The sequence below is a fragment of the Podarcis muralis genome, chromosome 12, assembly GCF_964188315.1.
Source record: "Podarcis muralis chromosome 12, rPodMur119.hap1.1, whole genome shotgun sequence".
NCBI lineage: Eukaryota > Metazoa > Chordata > Lepidosauria > Squamata > Lacertidae > Podarcis > Podarcis muralis.
This window is the reverse complement of record NC_135666.1, coordinates 26,362,465-26,384,172: the sequence shown is the minus strand read 5'-3', so window position 1 is coordinate 26,384,172 and position 21,708 is coordinate 26,362,465. Positions and strand designations below refer to the sequence as shown.

The following is a 21,708-nucleotide window of genomic DNA, read 5'->3' as shown; positions in this document are numbered from 1 at the left end:
AGCAGAAAGTAAGTAGAAATGACTCATGCATCCACTCTTTCGCTGTGATAACCAGAGGCAGACTTAAAAAATCCAGACTAAACTAGCAGTGTCTAACTGCTAACATATAAACTGAGCATTTAAAGATCCATTAAATCAAAGCAGTTTGTCTAATGGTGATGGGGGCTCACTAACAACTAACTAGTAGGCATGATAATGTGTGTGATTAGAGTAACCCAATATAAGACATGCTTATAAACTGGTCTTGAATTCTGTGTAAGAATCCATGCTTGGTTCCATCCTCTTTAGCCCTTTACCAAATTCTGGCACATCCCTCTTCAATTACCTTTGTTTATTCTCAATTTGCTTATGAGCAATTATATTCTTCCTTTCTGTTTCAAACGGACTGTAAGGTTTTGGATTGGAATAGTTGACAACAGGAAAGCTGGACAGTTGCAAGTAAAAGGGTCTGTAGCGTCTACATGAGAAAAAATAAGAGCTATTTCAGGTTTACTGAACATACAAAAAAGCAATAAATATGTTTAAAACTTGTTTTCAGTAGTTCTTGCTTGCAGTGAGTTATCTATGGTATATGCCACTCTGCTATAGCAATGTTGACACTCTATTATTCTTTGCTATATAAACTCTGTACCTCCTTTTTATAGGGTTCAAGTCACATATACACTTGTTCTTTTACTCAGGTTTGTGCTTTGCAATAAATCACCTACTGTGCCCTCCATTCTCCTCCTCCCTGTAGAAAAATAACCCAGTTCGATAAATACTTTGATTGAAAAATTGGCAATGTTTTGTTCTCCATCTATATACATAAATTTTGCACCACAGGTGGGGAACTTCCAGCCAGTGGCACAGGAGGTTATTTCCCCTTGAATATGATGTCAAGTATGGGGGAAGCAGAAATGTAGCTGTAAATGCACTCCCAACTGCCAAGGAAAAGCAAGCTTCAGTTCTCCAGCTGAATTAGATGCGAGAGAGAGTTAGTTCACTATGAGAAATGCATGGTGTCAGTCCCTGAGGAACTGACTGCCCAGGGCTTGCAAAGTGCTTCATGAAGAGGTTGTCAAGTGCCCAACAGTCAGCCCACCTGTCAATCATCTTATATCATAATGATACCAGGTGACTGGCAAGAGAGTTGTTCTGCCCACTTGTCAAAGTTGACCCATGGGAGTGTGGCCAGATAAGGCCACCAAATTTGTGCTTCCTTAGCATAATGCAGATTTTGGGTCAAACTACTAGAGAAGAACAGACAAAGCTGAAGTTTTTGAAGAGCTGCTTACATTACAAAGATCCAAGTACCAGTTTCTATGAAGGTGTACATACCTGGATTTTAAAACATCTAACAGAAAAAAGGAGTAAGAAACAGTGCTTTTCATTAAAAAAACTAACTAATAAATCCAAGGTATTTTGCTACCGTGAATATTACACGCTGTTGGAAGTGGACACTGTAGTCTAAATACATGCCATGCTACTGTAAACCTGGTATTAAGGCTGCATTCCTATATACAGTTACCTGGGAGTAAATCCTATTGAACCCCTAAGATTGCACTATAAGAAACCAATTGATAGCCAGATATGGGATCTAGAGCAGTGTTTCCCAACCGGTGTTCCGTGGGAGGGAGGCAGGCGACTCGGGCGGCGAGAGGCGGGGCGGCGGCGGCGAGCACACGCGGGGCGGCAAGCGAGCTCCCTCCCACATCCCATCGCCGCTCGCTTCGGCCGGCCTACTGGAGCGAGCGGCAATGGGATGTGGGAGGGAGCTCGCTCGCCGCCCCGCGTGTGCTCGCCGCCGCCGCCCCGCCTCTCGTCGCCTCTCGCCGCCCGCCTCCCTCCCACGGCACACCAGCCTACCTCCGTGTGCCTTTGCCCAAAAAAGGTTGGGAAACACTGATCTAGAGCAATCCCACTAATAAATTGTATGTCAGAATCTACCTTCTTATGACCCCCCCCACTACATATAGAATTCTGCAAATTTATTTCCCCTCACTGTTCTATCATCTCTGATAGATTACCTAGCACAAAAGGAATTGTCTTACTGAAATCCTTCCAGCATATTAGAGCTTTGCATTGTTTTCCTGCAGATTATATTGTCATTGCATCAAATGTTGTCATCAACCTCCAAGAAGAAAGCAGATGGTTTGGAGGACATGTGTTGAATGGAATATTAATTCATCTGAAAATAACACTTACCGTCTTCTGTCTTCAACCTTCAGAAAAGGATTTTTCAGTTTATCTGTTCAAAAGAATGTAGTAAAAAACTTTTTATTATTACCAGATTATACGAACATTCCTATTTCTAACACAAGTAACAAATAGCTTACGGAAAATTATACTATTCTATGAATTAATAACCTTGCCTAGAATAAATGATCAAGATTTTTCTTTTTAAATAATCAATATTTTATTTTTATTTTTGGTAAAATAAATAACAAGTCTTATTCATGTCTTGAATACTTACTTTTTGTTTTCTGATCAACTGACTCTTTTTCCTGTTAAAAAGAAATTATTATTATTATAGTTTATTCATTTGATTTATTCAATTGTGCACGTTTTATAGTTGTCTGTGTGATGTAGGAGACCAGAGCCGTGGACCAGCAACCAACCAGTCAATGGGAAGTATAGTTTTAAATTTTATTGGCAAAACTGATGAACTGTATTTTAAGACAAGTCACATCTTGTCTACTTTTATAGTTATGTATGTAGTTCTAAGAGATGTAAAAAGACACAAGCAGATCATAGAAAGGCCTACAGCTAGGGGGAATGTGTGCAACGAGGTTATTCTCTTCCCTGCATATTTTTTCAAAAAGAAGCAAAAGAAAAAAAGCAAGTCTCTCTTCTTCCTACCTGTAGCTAGCTATTGAGCAATTAAATGATCCCCTTAACAATACAGAAACAAGTTGGCTACTTTATATATTATACTATTTGCTTAACTAGCCCAGTAGTGTCTATCCTTATCAGCAGCGACTCTCCTGGGCTTTTCACATCACTTGCTACCCAATCATTTGAACACAGCAGCAGAAATATAGTTCTCTAATATTCAGTTCCTTGGGCATGCTAAATTTAGTTTGTTAACAGCTTCTAGTTTTCTAAAAAAATGTAAACAAGGTAAGAGGAATTTGTACTACTGAGTTGTAATTCCTTATTTTCAATTATTCCAATAAATATTTTTTTAAAAAAAGAAAGAACTCATCTAATATAATATTTAGATCACAATAAGTACTCTAGTGAACTTTTTAATTAATCAAATAGTTCAGATATTTTGCCTATTGGTACAAACATCTGATATATTCACATAGTATATAAAATTAACATGGCAAGCTTTAGCTTTGTTTAGAAAAGTCAAACACGCATGTTAAATAGTATTCCAACAGATGGAAGAAATCAGTTGGCAATCCTATAATCTGTAAATTCCACTGAACTCAGTGGGATTTACATCTGAATAGAAACGTACATAGGATTGCACTATGCATTTCCAGATCCCCACCCCCAATGTTGATCACTAATAGGCTAGCAAAGTTGGGGGAGGGAAAGCTGTCTCTCCAGGTTATAGATACTACCAGACTCCTTCCTTTAGAAGGGCGACTAGGTTTTCTTCTTCTTCCGCCGCAAAGGCCCATTCGTTGCTCTCATTTCAGGATAAGGTGCTCACCCCCCTCCTCTCTTGGACCATGATCATACCAAAACCAAGTGGACACCCAATTTTTTCTGGTACAATGCACAAATGAGTAAACCATTATGCTACTTAGCTGAGGATAATAATTTGTCTATAGCCCAAAAAGTATATATTTTTAAAGATACACCTTAAATATTTAAGGCATTGGTTTTATGATATTCAACCTGTTATTATTTTTCTCTGGAATTAGAAAGATGTAGACTTACTGCACATTTGATTTCGGTGCTTGATTTCTTGATCAGAGAGATATCTTTTTTCTTCTGATCAATATACTTCTTAATATCTAATTTCAAGAAGAAAAGATTATCAAAATTATTTGAAATTATCTTATTCTAAAACAATTGAAAATTCCCTGAAAAAATACTTACCATCAACATGAAGTATTTTCACTCCCCAACTCAAGGCATTGGACAAAATACTACCAGAGGGGATTAATTCCTGAAAGACACATATTTATAATACTTCCATTAACTAAAATATTTTTTATATTCATGTGTATGAATATGCCAGCATCACTTAGGAGTGTTGCATGCACATTTTCACACTGTCCAAACCAAAGACCCATTAAAGCTACATAAGCAAAATTAGCCAAAAGGGTTGTTAGAAAAGTTGCATCACTGAGAAACCCATTTCACAACTTTTACAGTAAGAATGGTTTACTTTTTTAAGACATTTCAGAGAGTTGCAAGTAAGAAAACACATAGAAGCAGACAGTGCAGGGCAGCTGTGGATCTGACTTCCCAGCAGCAGTGGCTGCCATTTAACCAGGACAGAGTGCTAGAGAAGTAAAGGCAATGCAGGCATACCAGCTAAGCCAATCCAGCACTCCTGCTGTTGCATTGAAGCAACCCTGACCTCACCACTGCCCTGCCTTGGTAAGCAAGAGCAATGATGCTACCAGGAATCCCACTCCTGCCAGAATGGAGTCACCTTATTGAATGATACATACCTGCTCTTTTATTGCTTTTTCAACTAAAGATTTTCCTCTACTCATGCGTACCTATTTATAAGAAAGAAAGAAAATACAGAACATTTGTGTTCATCACTAGTAGTCTGGCATAATGAAATGTTTAAGGCATAACTCTACAAGGATTCTAAATATTTGTAAAACCCGCTCACACACTGGTTAGAGCATGGTGCTAATAACGCCAAGGTCACAGGTGTGATTCCAATACAGGCCACTTGCATATTCCTGCATTGCAGGGTGTTGGACTAGATGATCCTCGAAGGTCCCTTCGTACTCTACAATTCTGATTCTAAAAAATGTGACACAGTGGTACCCCTAGTTGCGGACACGATCCGTTTCAGGGTGCCGTTTGCACCCAAAAAAGTCCGCAACTAGAGCGGTGCTTCTGTGCATGTGCGCATAACACTTCTGCGCGTGCAACAAAACCCAGAAGTATACACTTCCGGGTTTGCCACGTTCGCAAGCCGAAAAGATGCGACATGAACCTAACGCAACACGAGGTATGACTGTACTGTTACTGATGTGATTGCACTTTTATGTTGCATATTTATTGCATTTATATATTGTCTTCATATATCTTAGGAGAAAGAGGATTATAAATATTTCAGTTAATAAAATTGCATGAAAGGGGTGCTATAGTACTGAATTTTCAGAACTGGTAGGGGATTTAAACCTTTCAACTTCACAATTCTATGACATAAGTGGCTACATCACATACTCCTCTGTGTTTGTGGATTTTTTTGGTCTATCCATCTAAACCTAGGTCGAGCCATTAATATAACATTCTTAAGTAATGAATATTAAAAGGTTCAGCACAAATATGCCCACTACTGCTGATCTGTATATTTCTTTCTGCAGTTTATTTGGGTAATGAGCTGTTTGAAAAGACAGTGTATTATTACTAATGTAAATATTTTGGATAAAATTTCTGAAACGTTCCTATTTATATTAATTTATATTATATTATATTATATTATATTATATTATATTATATTATATTATATTACAGACTTAAGTAAAGCAACAGACTTCATGGCTGCGTATTTCAAAAACTACATCTTGACTTAACACAAAGTAGAACAGGTTAATGGTACCATAATCTATATCATTTTCATCAAGCCATTCTTTGCTTGACGCAACATTAGCCACAAACCGCAAACCCCGGCTAGTTTTGCAAGAAGAGAGATTAAATTGTAAAGAATGAGCTCTACTTGACTTGCAGCATAACTTTTAAAAATATATCTGCAGGGAAGGAGACAGGAATGGGACTTACTGTGTCCACTAGCTTGAATGAACTTCCTTCATGCCTGTCTCTTCTGCTGCTTGGATGAGGCGAACTGTTTCCACCATTATATACAGAGTCTGGGCTCGGGACTGGAGATATTTGTCCAAGAGTTTGAGCAAATTTTGCTTCCTTTTTATTAGAGATCAAATAGCTAATATCTTTGCTCAGGAATCCTTCCACTCTCTATACATAAATAAAAAAGTATTCTTTCAGAACTTAGTATAAACCTTACAAAACAATGAAGCACTTCATACCAGTGTAACATACAATGCCCCCTTCACACAAAGCTGAGTGCTTTCCCCAGAGCACAATCCACACTGCTGTAAGTTGTGTCTGAAATGACACAGCCAAAAGGATGGTGCATGATCACAATAGGTTTTTTACACCTGAAAAAGGCCAGTCCACTAATTCATATGATTAAGCACATGAAAGTTAATAGAATTTTATCAACTAGAACTGGGTTTCGATTCAGGAGTGTTTCACAGAGATAAATAAATCAGCCACTTGCAAGCTCTCTTGGCTTACTATGAGAAGGGGGAACTAATGGTACCCAGCACTGTATCCAATGTACCAAACTGGCCCCAGAACTTCATTAAAACTATTATCCTGAAAGAGACTCCAGGGATTCATACAAGCAACATCAACAGGTAACTATGATTTATCTGACAGGGAACTGTGAAGATAATAATAGCTACAATAAATTATTATTATCATTATTATTATTTTAAGTGCAATTCATGTACATGGTGTTTTACAAACAATAGGTATAACAGGTTCCTGTTGCAAGAGGATTACGATCTAAAACAGACACCGGAAATGATAGAGGAAGGGGGTGAAATGGAGGCACTAGCAGGTAAGGGAAGAGTATGTGATTATTTTTATTATCAGTACTTTAGCTTAATTACAATAAGGTACAGGGTGTGAGGACAGTAAGTAAAGGATTAAAGTGGAGGGTGAACTGCTCAAAGCGATGAAAGGTGCAGATTTTGGTAGTAGAGCACTATATTGATGTTATAATATGAAGGCAAGGCATCAGAGGACCAGAGAAGTCTGCAGTAATTCAGGTGAGATATGAGCAGGGCACAAACAAAGGTGAAGGAGCAGAACAGGAGAGTTGTATTTCTAACAACAGACTGAATTTGAGGTGGAAAGGAGGAAAGAACAATCAAAGGGAAAAGGCTTCATGCCTAATCTTCAGGGTGAATGGTGAAACTATGGATAATAAGTATGAACAAAGAAATGAGGACTTGGGAGGAAAGTAGAGAAGTTTGGTCTGACTCAACTTAATATGATATTGAAGCAAAAATGAGCCAGGATTATAAAGCACTTTGTAAATTAAGGACTTTAGAAATTATGAACATCATAACAGTCTGTTATGCAACCAACAATAGTTATATGACTACTCCTTTATACATTGATTGTTCCCAATTCACACACATTTTATGTATAATCTTCATTTATATTATTACATAGTTGGTGAGACTACACACATACATTTAAGAGGCAATTACTAATTATTAGGGCTGGAAGCTTGGGAAGCTTCTGGGCATATAGACTGATTTTGAAGGCTCCCCTATTACAAGAGGACCTAATTTTTCAGATTAAAAAAACCAGAAACAGACTTACCCCTCCCAATTCTTTAAGATCTTTTGCTATTTTCTCAGAGAGGACATTGGATGGAATATCAAGGTAAAACACCTTCCCAGTAAGTGGTTTGCATTTTAGTTTATCTGATTTTGTGGAATCTTTCTTCACATTTTTCAGGGGAGGTTTGCTTCTTTCTGTTCTTCCTTGCATATCACCTATAATAAAAAGAAAAGAGAATTTGATAACCTAAGGGTTTTTTAAGGAGTTTTAGAAGGGTTTGTGGGCAAATCATCCTGGGTAAGTAAAGCCATATTTCTAATAAATAAATAAATGTATATTTGAACTTGTCAAGACTATACAATCCCTCTCCTCGTCACACAAGGTCAGATAAACAGCACAGTCCCCTCCTTCTTCATAATATTATTTATAGGATCGCAAAATGAGAAGCTATGGGGAAAGGCCAGCCATGGATCTGCTGGACCCTAAGCTTATCCATTCTTCAGAGAAAGGCTCAATTTGGGTTTCTCAGCTATGCCAGCCTGGAGCTATTACAGCCAAAAAGAAAAAGGAAAGGGGGAAAAAGACAGAAACCCCATCACCACCTTGTACCCTGACCAGCCTGAGCCGACAGAGCTTCAGATGCAGAAGTCAATCTGCTGCTACTGGCATCTGGCTCGAGTACATGTAGATACTGCGTTCAAATATATGTGATACTATCTGGTCCAGGAGGAGCTACTCTTAAACAAGATATTCGTGTTTGAGAGAGCACCTGAACAAGCCGTACATCCTTCACAAGTGAATGTTGCACAATGATCTCAACTGCAAGTGAACCTTCTAATTTTATATGTCTACTTACGCATGGAGTAGATGGGGTTTGTCCATCTGGGAGATGGAAAACTCTGATCCTAAACCTCCATTGCCTTCTGGCATATATTTGGGAGGAGAAAAGGCTAAGGAGTAAACCAAACAAAAATCCACAAGACAGTTGGATGGCACCTTGTACGCCAACTTCTGGCAACTGCTGCAGCCCAGTTAGTGCCAAACATATTGCTCTGCTTTTCCTTGGACAAGGAATGAGGTCATGAGAGGGGTCTTGTTATTCTGGGCATCCCAGGAGCTCCGTACAAATGGCTCAGGCTTTCGCCCCTGGGAGGTCACTTTGGTGCTGCTAAAGCAGTAGTTTGACTTAATCCCCAGAAGCGCACTCCATTGTTTCTCGAGACAGATGGATGTCAACAACTTATGAACATATCTTACCGATTTCAGAGAAAGACGTTTCTAAGTAAATTTACTAGGATTGTAGCCCTAAGCCAAGAACACATCCCACTGAAATAAATAAGATTTGGATTCAAGTGGATGTGTTTCATATCAGAGTTAAAATATAGGGCAACACTCTTACAAACACATATGCAGTCAGTTTTACTTTCACTTACAGATCCCAAACCTTCAAAAGTTTTGAATAAGTTCCTCATTAGAGCATTAAAAAAAAAAACAACTGGCTACAGGATGAGTTTTTATACCCCAGCTGTACAGTACATGGAACAAAAAGTCCAATCTCTATGACAGGCAAACTAGCTGCTTGCCTTTTTGAACAATAAGCATAATGTTTAGCATAATTCTCAAAAAGCCCACAACAGTTTGCAGTGCAAAGCAGTTACACACACATTTGGATAAGTGAAACACAAGTTAAGTAACATCAAACCTAACGCATTAAGATACTGTAGTACACCACCCCAATCTGGTTTATTTACACATATATACAACCTGAGCCAACAATGGAAGGGTTCACAGTATTAACACTCCAGAAAGTTCTTGCTTCTTCCAAAGCCACAACACTTGGATTCAAGCAGAAATCACGCATAGCTCAGTCTCAGGCTTCCCAGCCTATCCAACTACTTGCTCACCTAACTCAATTCACAACTCTGGCCTTTGTCTTTCTAGCTACCAGCCAATTGAGGGAAGGGGAACCACCCATTTGTCCTCTGGCACAGAGCCATTTCCTTTGTTACCCTTAACTACCAATACTTAGTCTTAAGCCGTTATCTCACCTGGAAGCCAGCCTGGCTATTCAAGGATTTGCATCAGTGCTGGACCCAGAAATTAGAAGGGGGCCCATGCATAATTTAAACCCCCCCACTCCCCGCCAAATAATAAATATACAAAAGGTATCTAGATCTCATCAACCTCCTCCTCTAAGAAAATTTTGCCTCTCTGGATTTCCAAAGAAAATGGGAGCAGATTTGAACTGAGATTCTGCCAAACAGCTTTGTCATCTTTTTTTCTTTTCTTTTGCGTTGCATGGGGTGGGGGTTGGCAGGGAGAAGAGACAACACTTTTTTTGTCTGAACCTCCTTTCTGGAATGAATCTGTGAAGGGGCTGAAGCTTTTTAGAAGACATCCCTTGTCTTCTAAAGGCAGCCTTGTTTAGGGAAGTTTTTAATGTTTCCTGTTTTATCGTGTTTTTAATATTTTGCTGGGAGCCACCCAGAGTGGCTGGGGTATAAATAATAAACTAATAATAATAATAATAATAATAATAATAAACCTCACTCCTTAGCGAACTAAAGGAAAGTCCTGGCACTTACAGGGGAGCTGTCCTTTGCTGCTGCTCTTCAAACCACTTGGTTTCATTTTCCTGGGAAGTCACATCTTACCCTCCTCGCCTCTAACGGTTACGACCTGCGAGGCAAAAAGAGCAGCGCACAGAAATTAAAACCACATTTTAAAAAGGAACAACCCGGAAAGCTCTTTAAAGGTGGTGGGCGGAAACCCCGAGTCCCAACCGCCTCCCCCCGAAAACCTCACCCTGGTTTTCCCCCTCGTGTGGCCTTTTCCCCTCCCCGCCTGGGGGGCAGCGCCTGGTGTCCAGCGCCCGCTTCCCCTGCGCCCCCTTTCCGTGCCGCCGCCGCCTCCTCCCCCCTCCCCCGCCGAGGGACGGTTGGCGTTTGAAATGTGCGTTCCCGCCGCGCGAGCCGCCTCCCCCCCCCCCTCACCCGCCGCCTCGCGCCCGACTTGCCGCCTCAGCCGCCTCCTGCTCACCCCAACGTGGCGGGGCCCATGGCGCCGGGGACGGGAGCCGCTCAGTGTTTCCGCGAGTCGGCCATCGCGCTAGCTGTCGCTCGCAGTTTCCCGCCTCTGCCCAGCAGGGCCTACCAGCAGCTCCCGAGGCCGGCCTCGGCTCTCTCGTTGGCCTGAAGGGCCGCCCGTGCCGGGAAGCGGAGGCGGAGGCGCCACCAACCAGCGAGGAGGCTCCCTCCCCTCGGAGGCCGGCTCTGCGTGCTGCCCGGGCGGGGTGGGAGTTAGCGGGGGGCGGCGCCTCCTCCTGGAGGCCTCCCTCGGGTGGGCGGCAGCGCCTTTCTCTGAGGTAGAGCTTGGCTTGGAGCTCCGAGCAGCTGCTCTTGTTACCCGAAAGGAAGGGCGGGCAATTAAAAAAAAAAAAGTTTTCCGAGAGGAGGAAGCGACTCTCCTTCCTTGGTTTGTGTTTTAGGAGGCGGACGAGATCGGAGTGTTGGGCCGGGGTGAGGTATGTGACTACTGTAATGGGGTAGCCATTCATATAGTCAGCTCACAGTACCAGCACTTGGGAGAGACTCCCATATAAAAAATGAAATCTGGGTTTCTTTAGAACTGAGCATCGTGAAAATGCGAAATATGAGCCTATCATTAAATTAGAAACAACCGCTATGTGGTAGTGCATTGCAATAAAATTTTGCCAAGCTGCTGGGTCTTCTACCTGTTTTGTCTTTCTGTGTAAACTGCCAGTTGTCTGAAGATCGGACTGGGTAGCCATACAAAACTCAAGCTTTCAGAATTTGATGCAAATACCACAAGATGTCCTGAACTTGTTCCAAATTTATTGCTGCTAAATAATGCTTCATATTGTTTGAGGGTTTTTTTATAAAAAAACAAATAAATATGTGGCTTATTCCCCCCCCCCCCCCAAAAAAAAAACAGGTTATGTTTTTCAAGGAACAAAATTATGGGCTCTGAAGAGAAGGAAAATGAATTATACAGAATCACAACTTCTCAGCAAGCATTCTCCTCTGGTTGTGGTGCTGTTATTACATCAGTTTTGGGTAAGGAAAAATCTTTGAATCCACTTAGCTCATTATGGCTGCAGCAGCATGTACATAGGCAATGGTTTACCAGGGATATGCAGACAGCTCCTGCTTCATTCTTTCCATAGTGTGAGTAGGACCAGAAACAATAATATTTGGCATAGTGCCAAATGACTGTATCCGAACTGGCAATTGTGGTTTGTTTAGCTTCAAAGAGACCAAGATTTTCTCCTGGCTTACCAGTCATGGTTTGTTTAAGCAAAACAAGCAATCCCTGGTTTGGATGTAATGCTACACCATGGACTGTAGTTCATTGCTCATGCAAGAGGAGGCATAAAGTGAGAATGATACCTTCATTCATGGTAAGCCAGTAGAATCCTAGAACTGGAGGCTGGTCTTAAAGGCCGTCTAGTCCAGTCCCCTTTTTGATGTAGGAAATCTAGAGTTGTTAGAGCATCCACAACAGACGGCTGTCCAGCTTCAGCTTGAAGACCTTGAACAGGAGAGCCTCAGGCTCAGTAACTCGTTTCTTTGTTGAATTAGCATTAATAAATTTCTCTTTATGCTCAATTGAAATGTGCCTTCTACTGCCCTCTGGGGCAACAGAGAACAAGTCTTTGCTGATTTATGTATATTCATTTATTTAGCTTTATTTTAAAATCCTTATTGCCAACTAATTTATGCATTCTAAAGGTTTTCCACAAGACAATTTTTATTTTTGCTTTAGTGACACCCCTAGATGTTGTTAAAGTTCGACTGCAAGCCCAGAGCAATCCAAACCTGAAAGGTAAAATCCTTATAGATATGCATATTGGATACAGATAAAAGGGTGCCTGTTCTGTTTATGTTTTGATAAAATGTGGCTTTAATGGTGGTGGAGAAAGTATTGTGTGGGGGTCACAGAGCTATGAAGGCCTAATATTATGCATGCAAGACTGAGCTTGGTATACTGGTTACTGTTGTATTTGTGAATAATGTTAAAAGGTAAAAAAGTATGCTTAATTTAAGAGTGAAGAGAGAGCTTTAACTTCTAATATATACAGTGGCAGAATGGAGTGGTGAATTAAGTTTGTTCATCACTATTTCTGCAACAGGAAATATCTAAAAGGTACTTGTATACCTCCCAAATGTATGCTCCATTAGTCAATTAGTATTAATGTATATAAGGGATATAGTACAGAAACCACACAAGAATTATGGAGATAGCTATGTTAATAAAATGTGGACCTGTTACCAGTGAAATAAGAAAAAAATAAAGTGTGAGACTACATTTGGAAATTTAAGCTAACTTGACTTACTCTAATACTTAGTCATTAGAGCTGTTGACGCCACTGAAATCCAGCAAGAAGCATCCAGGCATGCATTAGTGTAACATTCCAGAAGTGAGGCCTTAGACAGAAGACAAAACCACTTTTATGGATTGCTGTAAATTGGTGGCTGTGCTACTTCACCATGAAGACACCTGGACTAATTTGCTAGAAGCCCAAGTGATGTTGGAGCTGCTTTATAGGAGACAACCAGGTGACAAGGAGTGGCTTCTGATTTATATAAAATCAACTTTCTGCATAGTGAACTCGGCCAGTTTTGTGCCCAGGAGTTAAAGCAGAACCAATGAAATATTTTGCAAGTGGTATATGCATTTTGTTAAATAAAATAAATATCTTCCCAAGGCCTGAGTGAATATCACCCCCCTTCCAGTAAATGTGCCTGAGCCCATGCTTCACCCACCCCCTCTCTGTTACAAACAACATGACAGGTTTTTTGTTCACCCTTTTATCAGGAAAGGCTTTTTTGGATTCTGATGGCTTGACAGATCATGTTTATCTCTATGAAAATGGAACTGGCAAAACTTGGCATAAGACAGCTGGACGTTTTACTGGCATGACAGTAAGTAGAAACATATTTAATCCTACCAGTTTTAACTCTGAGCACAACACTCTACAGGCTGTTGCTTTTTTTAAAAAAAATCTCATAGTATGAATTCAATGTATTTTGTGTTTGGAGCAGAAGCACTGGATCATTCTCATTATTGTGATAAGAGTTGGTGTCTGCCTAGTAGCACCTTAGAGACCACAAATTTAGTTGGTCTCTAAGGGGCTACTAGACAATTTTTCTATTTTTTTAATATATTTCTACTGTGTCAGACCAACACGGCTACCTACCTGATACTATTTTTAATATTGTTTTAAATGCTGTAACTTGTCCTGGTGAAGGGTAGGTAATAAATAATCATTATTGTTATTATTAATACAGAAATATGATTATATGTCTCTTTGAAGTGTGAGGAATTTTTCTTTCTTTGTTTTATATCCTGCCTTTCTCCTATTTTAGGACTCAAGGCAACTCACTGCATGAATTAAAACAAATACACCTGAATACAAATACAACAAAACACAACACACAACCGATATAAATGTTAAAAAATAATAACCACACTGAAAACTTTTAACCATATAACAGCAGAAAGAAACAAAACAAAATAATATACAAACAAGTGCAACAGGACTTATAGAAATCTGTAACCCTTTCTGTCTTCATATTTGGCTAATTTAGGATGCTTTTGTGAAAATTGTTCAAAGAGAGGGTGTGAAAAGCCTGTGGAGTGGACTATTTCCATCGCTGTAAGTTATATAGTTATTGTCTTCCTATATAGCTTCCTGTAAAGTAGGCCTGCAGCAGAGTCGGACCCTCTGGGGTCCTCTCCTCCCCATCATCTGTAAAACAGGAAGCAGCTGAGAGGAAAAGGGGCTTTGATGTTGTGCCAAGCATGCAGTTACAGGCTCCTCTGCTGTTAGATCTGCTGCAGGAAGGGGCAAAATATCTTGGCAGAGACATAGAAATGTGTTCCTTGTAAATATGCATTTTGCAATTGTATGAATGCAAGTTTTGTAGTGCAATTGCATTTTGAAGTTTGAATAGCTAGCTGTAAGGTAGGGCTTGCGATTCATCTGAGCATTGGCACAATTTGCATTCATTTGTTGGGATTGTTGAGTTCTTTTTGCTTTCAGCACAGTCAGGATAGATAAAGGGTGTCAGAGAGCTATGGACACCTGGAATAGTTCTGATCTAGACACTCATATTTTAACCAGTTAAACTACAGGGGCAACAGCTAACTGAGCAAGTAAGTGTTTAATGATTGGCAACTTTACTAAATATTTATACTTTTGTTTTAGAGCAGTTTCAGTTCCAACAACTGTAGTTTATTTTACCTGCTATGATCAACTACATGATACCTTCGGTTCTAAAATAGGAGAAGATCATGATTCCGTTCCACTTATTGCAGGTGGCCTAGCTAGATGTGAGTCAGTCTCTGCTCTCTAGTTTGCTGTTAAAACTTTATTTCATGTGGTTTAAAAGAAAGTTTGGATAAGTTCCATTGCTTATAGCTAGCATTTTATAATAAAGCAAATGTTGTGATAGTGTAACCTAGGAAACACTTATATTATTAGCCATTCCTCATACTCAGATTTAAGCACAAAAGATTTTGGCTGGTGCAGGCCTAACACTTTCTCTTAGCCACACTTCAGAACTTGAGATTCCTTTCTGAGCTCGTTTGATGCTTCTCTGCTTCTCTGTACAAAGTGCAGTTGACTCACCTCAGTCTTACCTGCTTTAGGCTTCAGTTTATTAGCCCTCATCTGTTGCTGGTTCTAGGTGGGATTAGAAGAAAATAATAAAACTGGGTGTCATCAGTGTATTGATGTCACTAGACTTCAGAACCTCACATGATCTCTTGCAGCAACTATCTGTAGATGTTGAGTAATAAAATGGAACCACATTAAGAGTTGCACCAAAAGAATGGTTGTGGTGTTTAAAATATTTGAAGCAAGTTTCAAATTCTGTTTGGTTAACACGGCAAGGGAAACTTAGGGCAGTTGAGCTACAGTGGTACCTCTGGATACGCACACCCCTGGTTGTGTATCCTTCGGGTTACATGTGGCAAACCCAAAGTATTTTTCCAGGTTTCGCTGCATGCGCAGAACAGGCACCTCCAGTTGCAAATTCCTCAGGATCCGACCAGAGTTCCGGAACGGACCCCATGCGCAACTGGAGGTACCACTGTAGTTCTTTGCCCTTAAGGCAACACATACATAATTAGATAATTATTTTTGTTATGTTTATCTGCATTGAAAAAATGACAGGCATGGACAAAACAGAGAAAGCAAGTCTTCTCTTGCAGATGCTACTATGGAAAATGCTCTATTGACATAGCTATTGAGCATATTGTGTTCCTCCCCTCCCACTTAGTGTGTGCAGCCACTGCAACAAGTCCGATCGAAATGATAAAAACAAGAATGCAGTCTCGGCGGTTGAGTTATAAAAAGCTGCTTGCTTGCATTAGTAGTAATGTGACCCAAAGTGGTTGGCTTTCACTCTGGAAAGGATGGGGTCCCACAGTTCTTAGAGATGTACCATTCTCAGGTATGACTTGTTTTGCATTGGTAGTACTTTTGGTTATATTGGCTGATGCGGATTCTTTTCAGATGAAGATTTTGCCAATTTGGGATGTCTGAAAAGGCAAGAGAAAAGAATCCAAATAAGGCACTGCTTTACAAGTATGAAATGTATGGATGAAGGCCAATACGTTTATTTCCTTTCCACCATGACTGAATGTATGAAGCTTTAAAAAATGTTTTAAAAAATAAACTTTGATTTTGGTTATGCCATGCTTCCAATACTAAACAGAGTATTTTAAGGGAGGGGGCGGTGGGTTGAAACAGAGACTGGCCCTACAGCAATGCCCAACCACACACTGTGATGTGAGCACTGAAGTGCTCTATCATTTTTAAACAGTCTGTAGCTAAGTCCACAAGTTTCCAGCCCACCAACTTTTTTACTAGCCCACTTGCCCACATATCAAAAATACTAATTAAAGTAATGGTTTAAAAACAAAAGTTCTGTGATTAGATTATTAAGAAAGATCAAGAAGAACTATTTCTACCTTGAGATAACTCAAGCAACTTTACTTTCATTCCTCCAAATGGCCCCCAATGAAAACCATTTTTGGTCCAAACTCAGATATACAGCCTGATCCTACAGATGATTGTCTTGGAAGTAAGCATTGTTTTAATCGGTGCTTACTTCTGAGTTTATTGTATAGGAGTATGGTCTTAAGGTTCAAACTAATACACACTAATATCAGTCGACAACAGTTTGACTAGTTGGCTGACATGCCCCCTCCCTGCACATGATTATTATATTTTTATTCCACAGTGTGGTAGGCGACAATGTGATGAGCAATTAGTTTGCTTTGTGGAAGCACAATTGCTTCCACAAGTGATCGAAACCCAGAAGTGTTTCAGTTTTCAAACATTCTTTTGGAACCCAAACATCCAACACGAAGTTCCGCAGATTCCAATTGGCTGCAGGAGCTTCCTACAGCCAATCAGAAGCCACACTTTGGCTTCCAAATGTTTTGGAAGTCGGACGGACTTCCGGAGTGGATTCCGTTCGACCTCCAAGGTACGACTGTATAGACATAGAAAACTTGATCACTGTAGTTCTCCGTTTTCAGATTGCAAAAAGCCTCTTTCATTTTCTGACTTTTTGTCCTTATAGCACTGTACTGGTGTAACTATGAATACTTGAAGAAGAGGTTATGCAAGAAATTAGGTAAAAGGGAGCCAACATTCCTTATCACTTTCTCATCAGGAGCAGTAGCTGGTTCTGTAAGTTATTTTTTGTTGATAACATTTTCATCTAATAGAAATTACGTAATTTTTACATAAGACATGAAAATGTATATAGTAGTCTTGTATATAGAGTCTGTCCTGATAGTTTAAATGAGAGGGCAGATCTATACTTGGGCAACATAAGGCAACATATGGGCTACTACTAAAATGAGGCTGCATTTTAAATTGTATTTTAACTCGTATTTTAATTAACTGCTTTTTGTTTTGTTGTGTTTTTTCTTCCCTATTATGTTTTATTGTAATTTTGTTTGTTGTTAGCCGCCCTGAGCCCAGTTCTGGCTGGGGAGGGCAGGGTATAAATAAATATTATTATTATTGTTGTTGTTGTTGTTGTTGTTGTTGTTGTTGTTGTTTTGTTATTATTATTATTATTATTATTGCTATTAAAATAAGTAGGCATTCTGAGTGGGAAACTCCTTGGGCACTTTTAAGGTATCAACAGAGAAGCACCAAATGAAAGAGGGGAAAAAATCAGTTTATTAAAGCCAAGGCAAAAGGCAATGCTCTTCTTAGCACATTTATTTGGAACAATGTCCTGTTAATTTCAGTTGTACTTTCTTTGAAGTAAATAGGCTGTGGTTTGGTTGTTTCAGCATAAACTCACAGCATTGTTTTATGCATGTTTACTTAGAAGGACCAAGCTAGATGAGATGCTAAACATATCTGTAGTACCCACATTATGGGGAAGATGAAAGCATCCAGTTGTGCTACTGCAGATGTACTATTATACTATTACATTATTGTACATTTTAAGCCAAGCAAAATGCATAGCACTTCATTCATATATATGTTTACTCAAATGTACACACACATGAGATTGTACTTTTTATTGCAGATAAAAAGGTTATGATTTGCAGTGAAAATTGCTTTGATTCCCACCTAGATGCTGAATTTAACACGGATAAGCTCTCAGTTTAAAATTCAGGATTTAGTATCATCAGCATTTCATGCTATATTAACAGTCTAATGTGTATACTTCAGTCTCATTGAGTTAATTGGAACTTAAATATTTTAAATGTATTACATTGTGTTAGTGCAGTCCAACAAGATGCAAGTCAGCACACAGAGTATTTTATGCTTACACTGAAAGTTGCAATGGAATCTATTTGCCTGTGGGTACTGTTAACATTCAAAAATTTAATTCCCCCCTAGATTGCTGCTGTATTAACTTTACCCTTTGATGTAGTTAAAACACACAAGCAGACTGAAATGTGGGAACCTGTCAGCACACATGGTAAGTTCTAATTCACCAAGTATTTTTTTCTTTCAGATCCTCTATCAAGTACAATATTTATTGAAACCCATTCTTGGTGGTCTAACCAGTATCATCAATACCTTTGTAACATCATGGAAGGACCACACACTTCGTGGGCTGCCCTTAGTGAATATTTTGAAGCTGTAGAATGTGCCGGTCTGCTGGCCTCTCTTATATGATTAGGAAGGCAAGAGAATATTCAGCCAGCTCTGAATCAAGTGTTTAATAGTTATTTCCAATAAAGTACTTCTTTAATTTCTTACATTTTATTGCATAACATTTTGAATTCTATGGCATTCAAATTGTAATAAGGTAAAGGTAAAGGTACCCCTGTCCGTATGGGCCAGTCGTGTCCGACTCTGGGGTTGCGTGCTCATCTCGCTTAAGAGGCCGGGAGCCAGCGCTGTCCGCAGACACTTCCGGGTCACGTGGCCAGCATGACGAAGCTGCTCTGGCGAGCCAGCACCAGCGCAGCGCACGGAAACGCCGTTACCTTCCCGCTATAAAGCGGTACCTATTTATCTACTTGCACTTAGGTGAAATAAAATTAACAATCACACTGCATGTAGCACAGCACAGTACAAATACTACAACCAGCGGGGGGGGGGGCAAGTTTTGAAAGCAGTCCCACCTGAAAATGGTGCCTCCTTGCAAAATTTACCACCAGAGAGATGTGGCTAGGTAGAAGCATAATTGACATTTAATTGTACATCCACATTTTTCTCCTCCTATTTAGTAGTTTTGTTTTACTCAGCTTCACAGCAGAGGAGTTTATCGATATGGGAATTAATGAAGAGAATTGTTGCTGAAAATGGATTTACTGGATTATATACTGGTAAATTATTGCTTTCTCACTAAACTAGAGGTTGATATGTTTTCCATATATTGTTTGTCTTAGGCAGTATCGTAGTATCTACAAAAGAACTTACTGTGCAGTCCAAACACCCTTCACCACCACCACCCACACCCTGTTCCTGTCCAGTGCCACAGTGGGCCACAGTGTCCTTTCACCCAGTCCTGCCATCCTCCATCTGGTGGCTGCAGCACTCCCCGTTCGGTCCGATTTATGGCAGGGGGTGGTGTGGGGCTGAACCTGCCTAGGATTCATTGGAGCCAAAGCCAACCCCACTGCCATCACATGACAGCATCATGCCCAATCACTGCAGAAGCTCTGAACTGGGCAGGACTCCAGATGCAGTGGTGGTCCTGCCCAATTGTTAGGAGCAGCTCTGATTAGGATTGTACCTTAAGCTATTTAAACCATTATGACAGTCTTTCTGTAGTTATGACAATAACTCTTTGTTGTTTTGCATAGCAAAGTGTGGTGTAGTGGTTAAGAGTGGTAGCCTCATAATCTGGGGAACTGGGTTCGCGTCTCCGCTCCTCCACATGCAGCTGCTGGGTGACCTTGGGCTAGTCACACTTCTTTGAAGTCTCTCAGCCCCACTCACCTCACAGAGTGTTTGTTATGGGGGAGGACGGGAAAGGAGAATGTTAGCCGCTTTGAGACTTCTTCGAGTAGTGATAAAGCAGGATATCAAATCCAAATTCTTCTTCTTCTTCCCTACAAGCTTATTTTGCAGTTGTGAAAAGTGGAAAACAAACTAACTCAGTTACTTAATTGGGGAGGCCCCCAGGGCACTGATCAGTCCCAATGATGAGAAACTGTTAAGCCCCCATGTAAGAATGGGATGCAGGTAAAATATATACAAAAATTCTGGAGAAACAGCCTTGGCAAATAAAAATTGTCATGTACTGTACTTTCACAGTCTCTACGAGAGCCTGAAGCATTACCATGAACATTGTTATGGGTAAACAATTAGGGTTGTGCTTTTGAATCTCTCAAAGAATCTATGAACTTTATTATATTAACAATGATTAAGCTCATTCAACTGCATTGTTGATAACATCATTCAGATTTATTAGCCTTACTTTTCAAATGGCTTTGATCTCTTTTAAATCTGCTACAAAGCCACTATTCATATACTCCAAATATTTTGTTTATGGATGGTGGCTCAAGGCTTGACAAACCTGTGCTTTCTGTACATTGTAGGTTTAAGTTATGTGCAGTGATCTTGTGAGGTAGGGTCTGTAAAAATATATTGGTATAATGGTTTCTGCACAGTGATAAATATAAGAGCATTCAAATTGCAAGACTGAACAACAGGAGAAACCAATAAGCAATTGAACATACTGTGTGGTCCCTTTAGACTTGAGAATAATGAAATATAGATAATTGGTTCTGGCCCCACTCGGCTCCATCTTTTGTGTGAGTCCTTCATGTCCCCTCCCCTCTTCTATGCTAAACATAACAAATGATTGAAATAAACGGGTAAGTACAATAACATTGTGCTAGTTGTGCAAAAATTTAAGCAATTACATACAATAGCTTACTGATGATCTCCCACTTAGTTCTTCCATGCTCTTGAATAGTTGTAATTTATCTTTTCTGTAGGCATTATTCCAAGACTGACAAAAATTGCTCCTGCTTGTGCCATAATGATCAGCGCCTATGAATATGGGAAATCTTTCTTCCGTAGAATAAATAAAGACAAAGCTATGAAGAACCTTTAATGCTGATTCTGTAAACTTGGTGGCAGCAGTAAGAAGGTCCATAAGATAATTTTATATCTTAAAAATATAGTTGATAAGCTCCTTGCATATCATGCATGCCTTCAAGTCAGCTCTGTTCAAGACGAGGACCTAGTTCTGCAAAAGAAGAATGCTGCACAGCCCATGAACTGCCCTAGGCTTCCGCCGGGAAAACTGAAATGTCTTTCATACAGTAGCCACTTGATGTAGCTAACCATCATATAGCTGGTAACAGTCCAGCTGGTTTTAGCAATATTTTTCCCCCACAGAACCGTATTTTGAAATTATACATACAAGATTGTATTTCCACAAAGGAAATAATGACTCAGACACTCAAGGCCATGTTATTTAGAGTGCCTACATCATGTGATTGAATAATCCAGGTTAACAGCGTATGTGAATAAGGCATAGGAGTAGGACAAACAAATTTCTTCAGCAGCTATGTTTAATATGCACAGATCTTAATGAAAACCATGAGAATTTCCTAGTTTGGATATTTCTACACTGTTATGTTACCAAAATCTTTAGCATGGCATTACCCAGAAACAACCACCTTTTAAATTAAACAAGGAAAATGCATTTTCTTAATAAAATATAAAGTTTA

At 39.8% G+C, this 21,708-nt stretch overlaps 2 protein-coding genes across 9 annotated transcripts in view; one reads left to right on the top strand and one right to left on the bottom strand.

The window, feature by feature from the left end:
- The window catches only part of DBF4 (DBF4-CDC7 kinase regulatory subunit), a 17,323-nt gene extending 6,609 nt beyond the window's left edge, over positions 1–10,714 (bottom strand). The window contains exons 1-10 of one of the 5 annotated variants that reach the window (XM_077936902.1): positions 10,546–10,714; positions 10,092–10,185; positions 7,546–7,721; positions 5,908–6,102; positions 4,617–4,667; positions 4,036–4,105; positions 3,874–3,950; positions 2,453–2,483; positions 2,185–2,227; positions 326–457 (exon numbers count right to left, since the gene is read on the bottom strand). In XM_077936902.1, coding sequence (XP_077793028.1) covers positions 326–457; positions 2,185–2,227; positions 2,453–2,483; positions 3,874–3,950; positions 4,036–4,105; positions 4,617–4,667; positions 5,908–6,102; positions 7,546–7,721; positions 10,092–10,137 — 821 coding nt within the window. In that variant the 5' untranslated portion in view covers positions 10,138–10,185; positions 10,546–10,714. Of the gene's footprint in view, positions 1–325; positions 458–2,184; positions 2,228–2,452; positions 2,484–3,873; positions 3,951–4,035; positions 4,106–4,616; positions 4,668–5,907; positions 6,103–7,545; positions 7,722–10,091; positions 10,186–10,311; positions 10,421–10,522 lie in introns of those variants that run through there. The other 4 variants (XM_028749870.2, XM_028749869.2, XM_028749871.2 and 1 more) reach the window with 4 other exon arrangements.
- On the top strand, positions 10,375–21,708 carry SLC25A40 (solute carrier family 25 member 40). Of its 4 annotated transcripts, none has more exons than XM_077936904.1 (11): positions 10,377–10,458; positions 11,461–11,582; positions 12,292–12,351; positions 13,345–13,451; positions 14,118–14,185; positions 14,738–14,862; positions 15,813–15,986; positions 17,124–17,233; positions 18,410–18,491; positions 19,267–19,347; positions 20,968–21,708. In XM_077936904.1, coding segments are annotated over exons 1-11 (1,050 nt in total). In that variant the 5' UTR covers positions 10,377–10,456; the 3' UTR covers positions 21,087–21,708. The 4 variants fall into 4 exon arrangements, with proteins under 4 accessions (XP_077793031.1, XP_077793030.1, XP_077793029.1 ...); XM_077936903.1 differs by having other exon boundaries at positions 10,379–10,458; positions 19,249–19,347; XM_028749873.2 differs by lacking the exon at positions 10,377–10,458 and adding an exon at positions 10,830–11,029 and having other exon boundaries at positions 19,249–19,347.

Bases quoted from the DNA above. Each gene is read 5' to 3' on its own strand.
- SLC25A40 (XM_077936903.1), top strand. The intron at 11,583-12,291 runs GTAAGGAAAAAT...TTTTTGCTTTAG, and splicing joins TGTTATTACATCAGTTTTGG to TGACACCCCTAGATGTTGTT. The intron at 14,863-15,812 runs GTGAGTCAGTCT...CCTCCCACTTAG, and splicing joins TGCAGGTGGCCTAGCTAGAT to TGTGTGCAGCCACTGCAACA.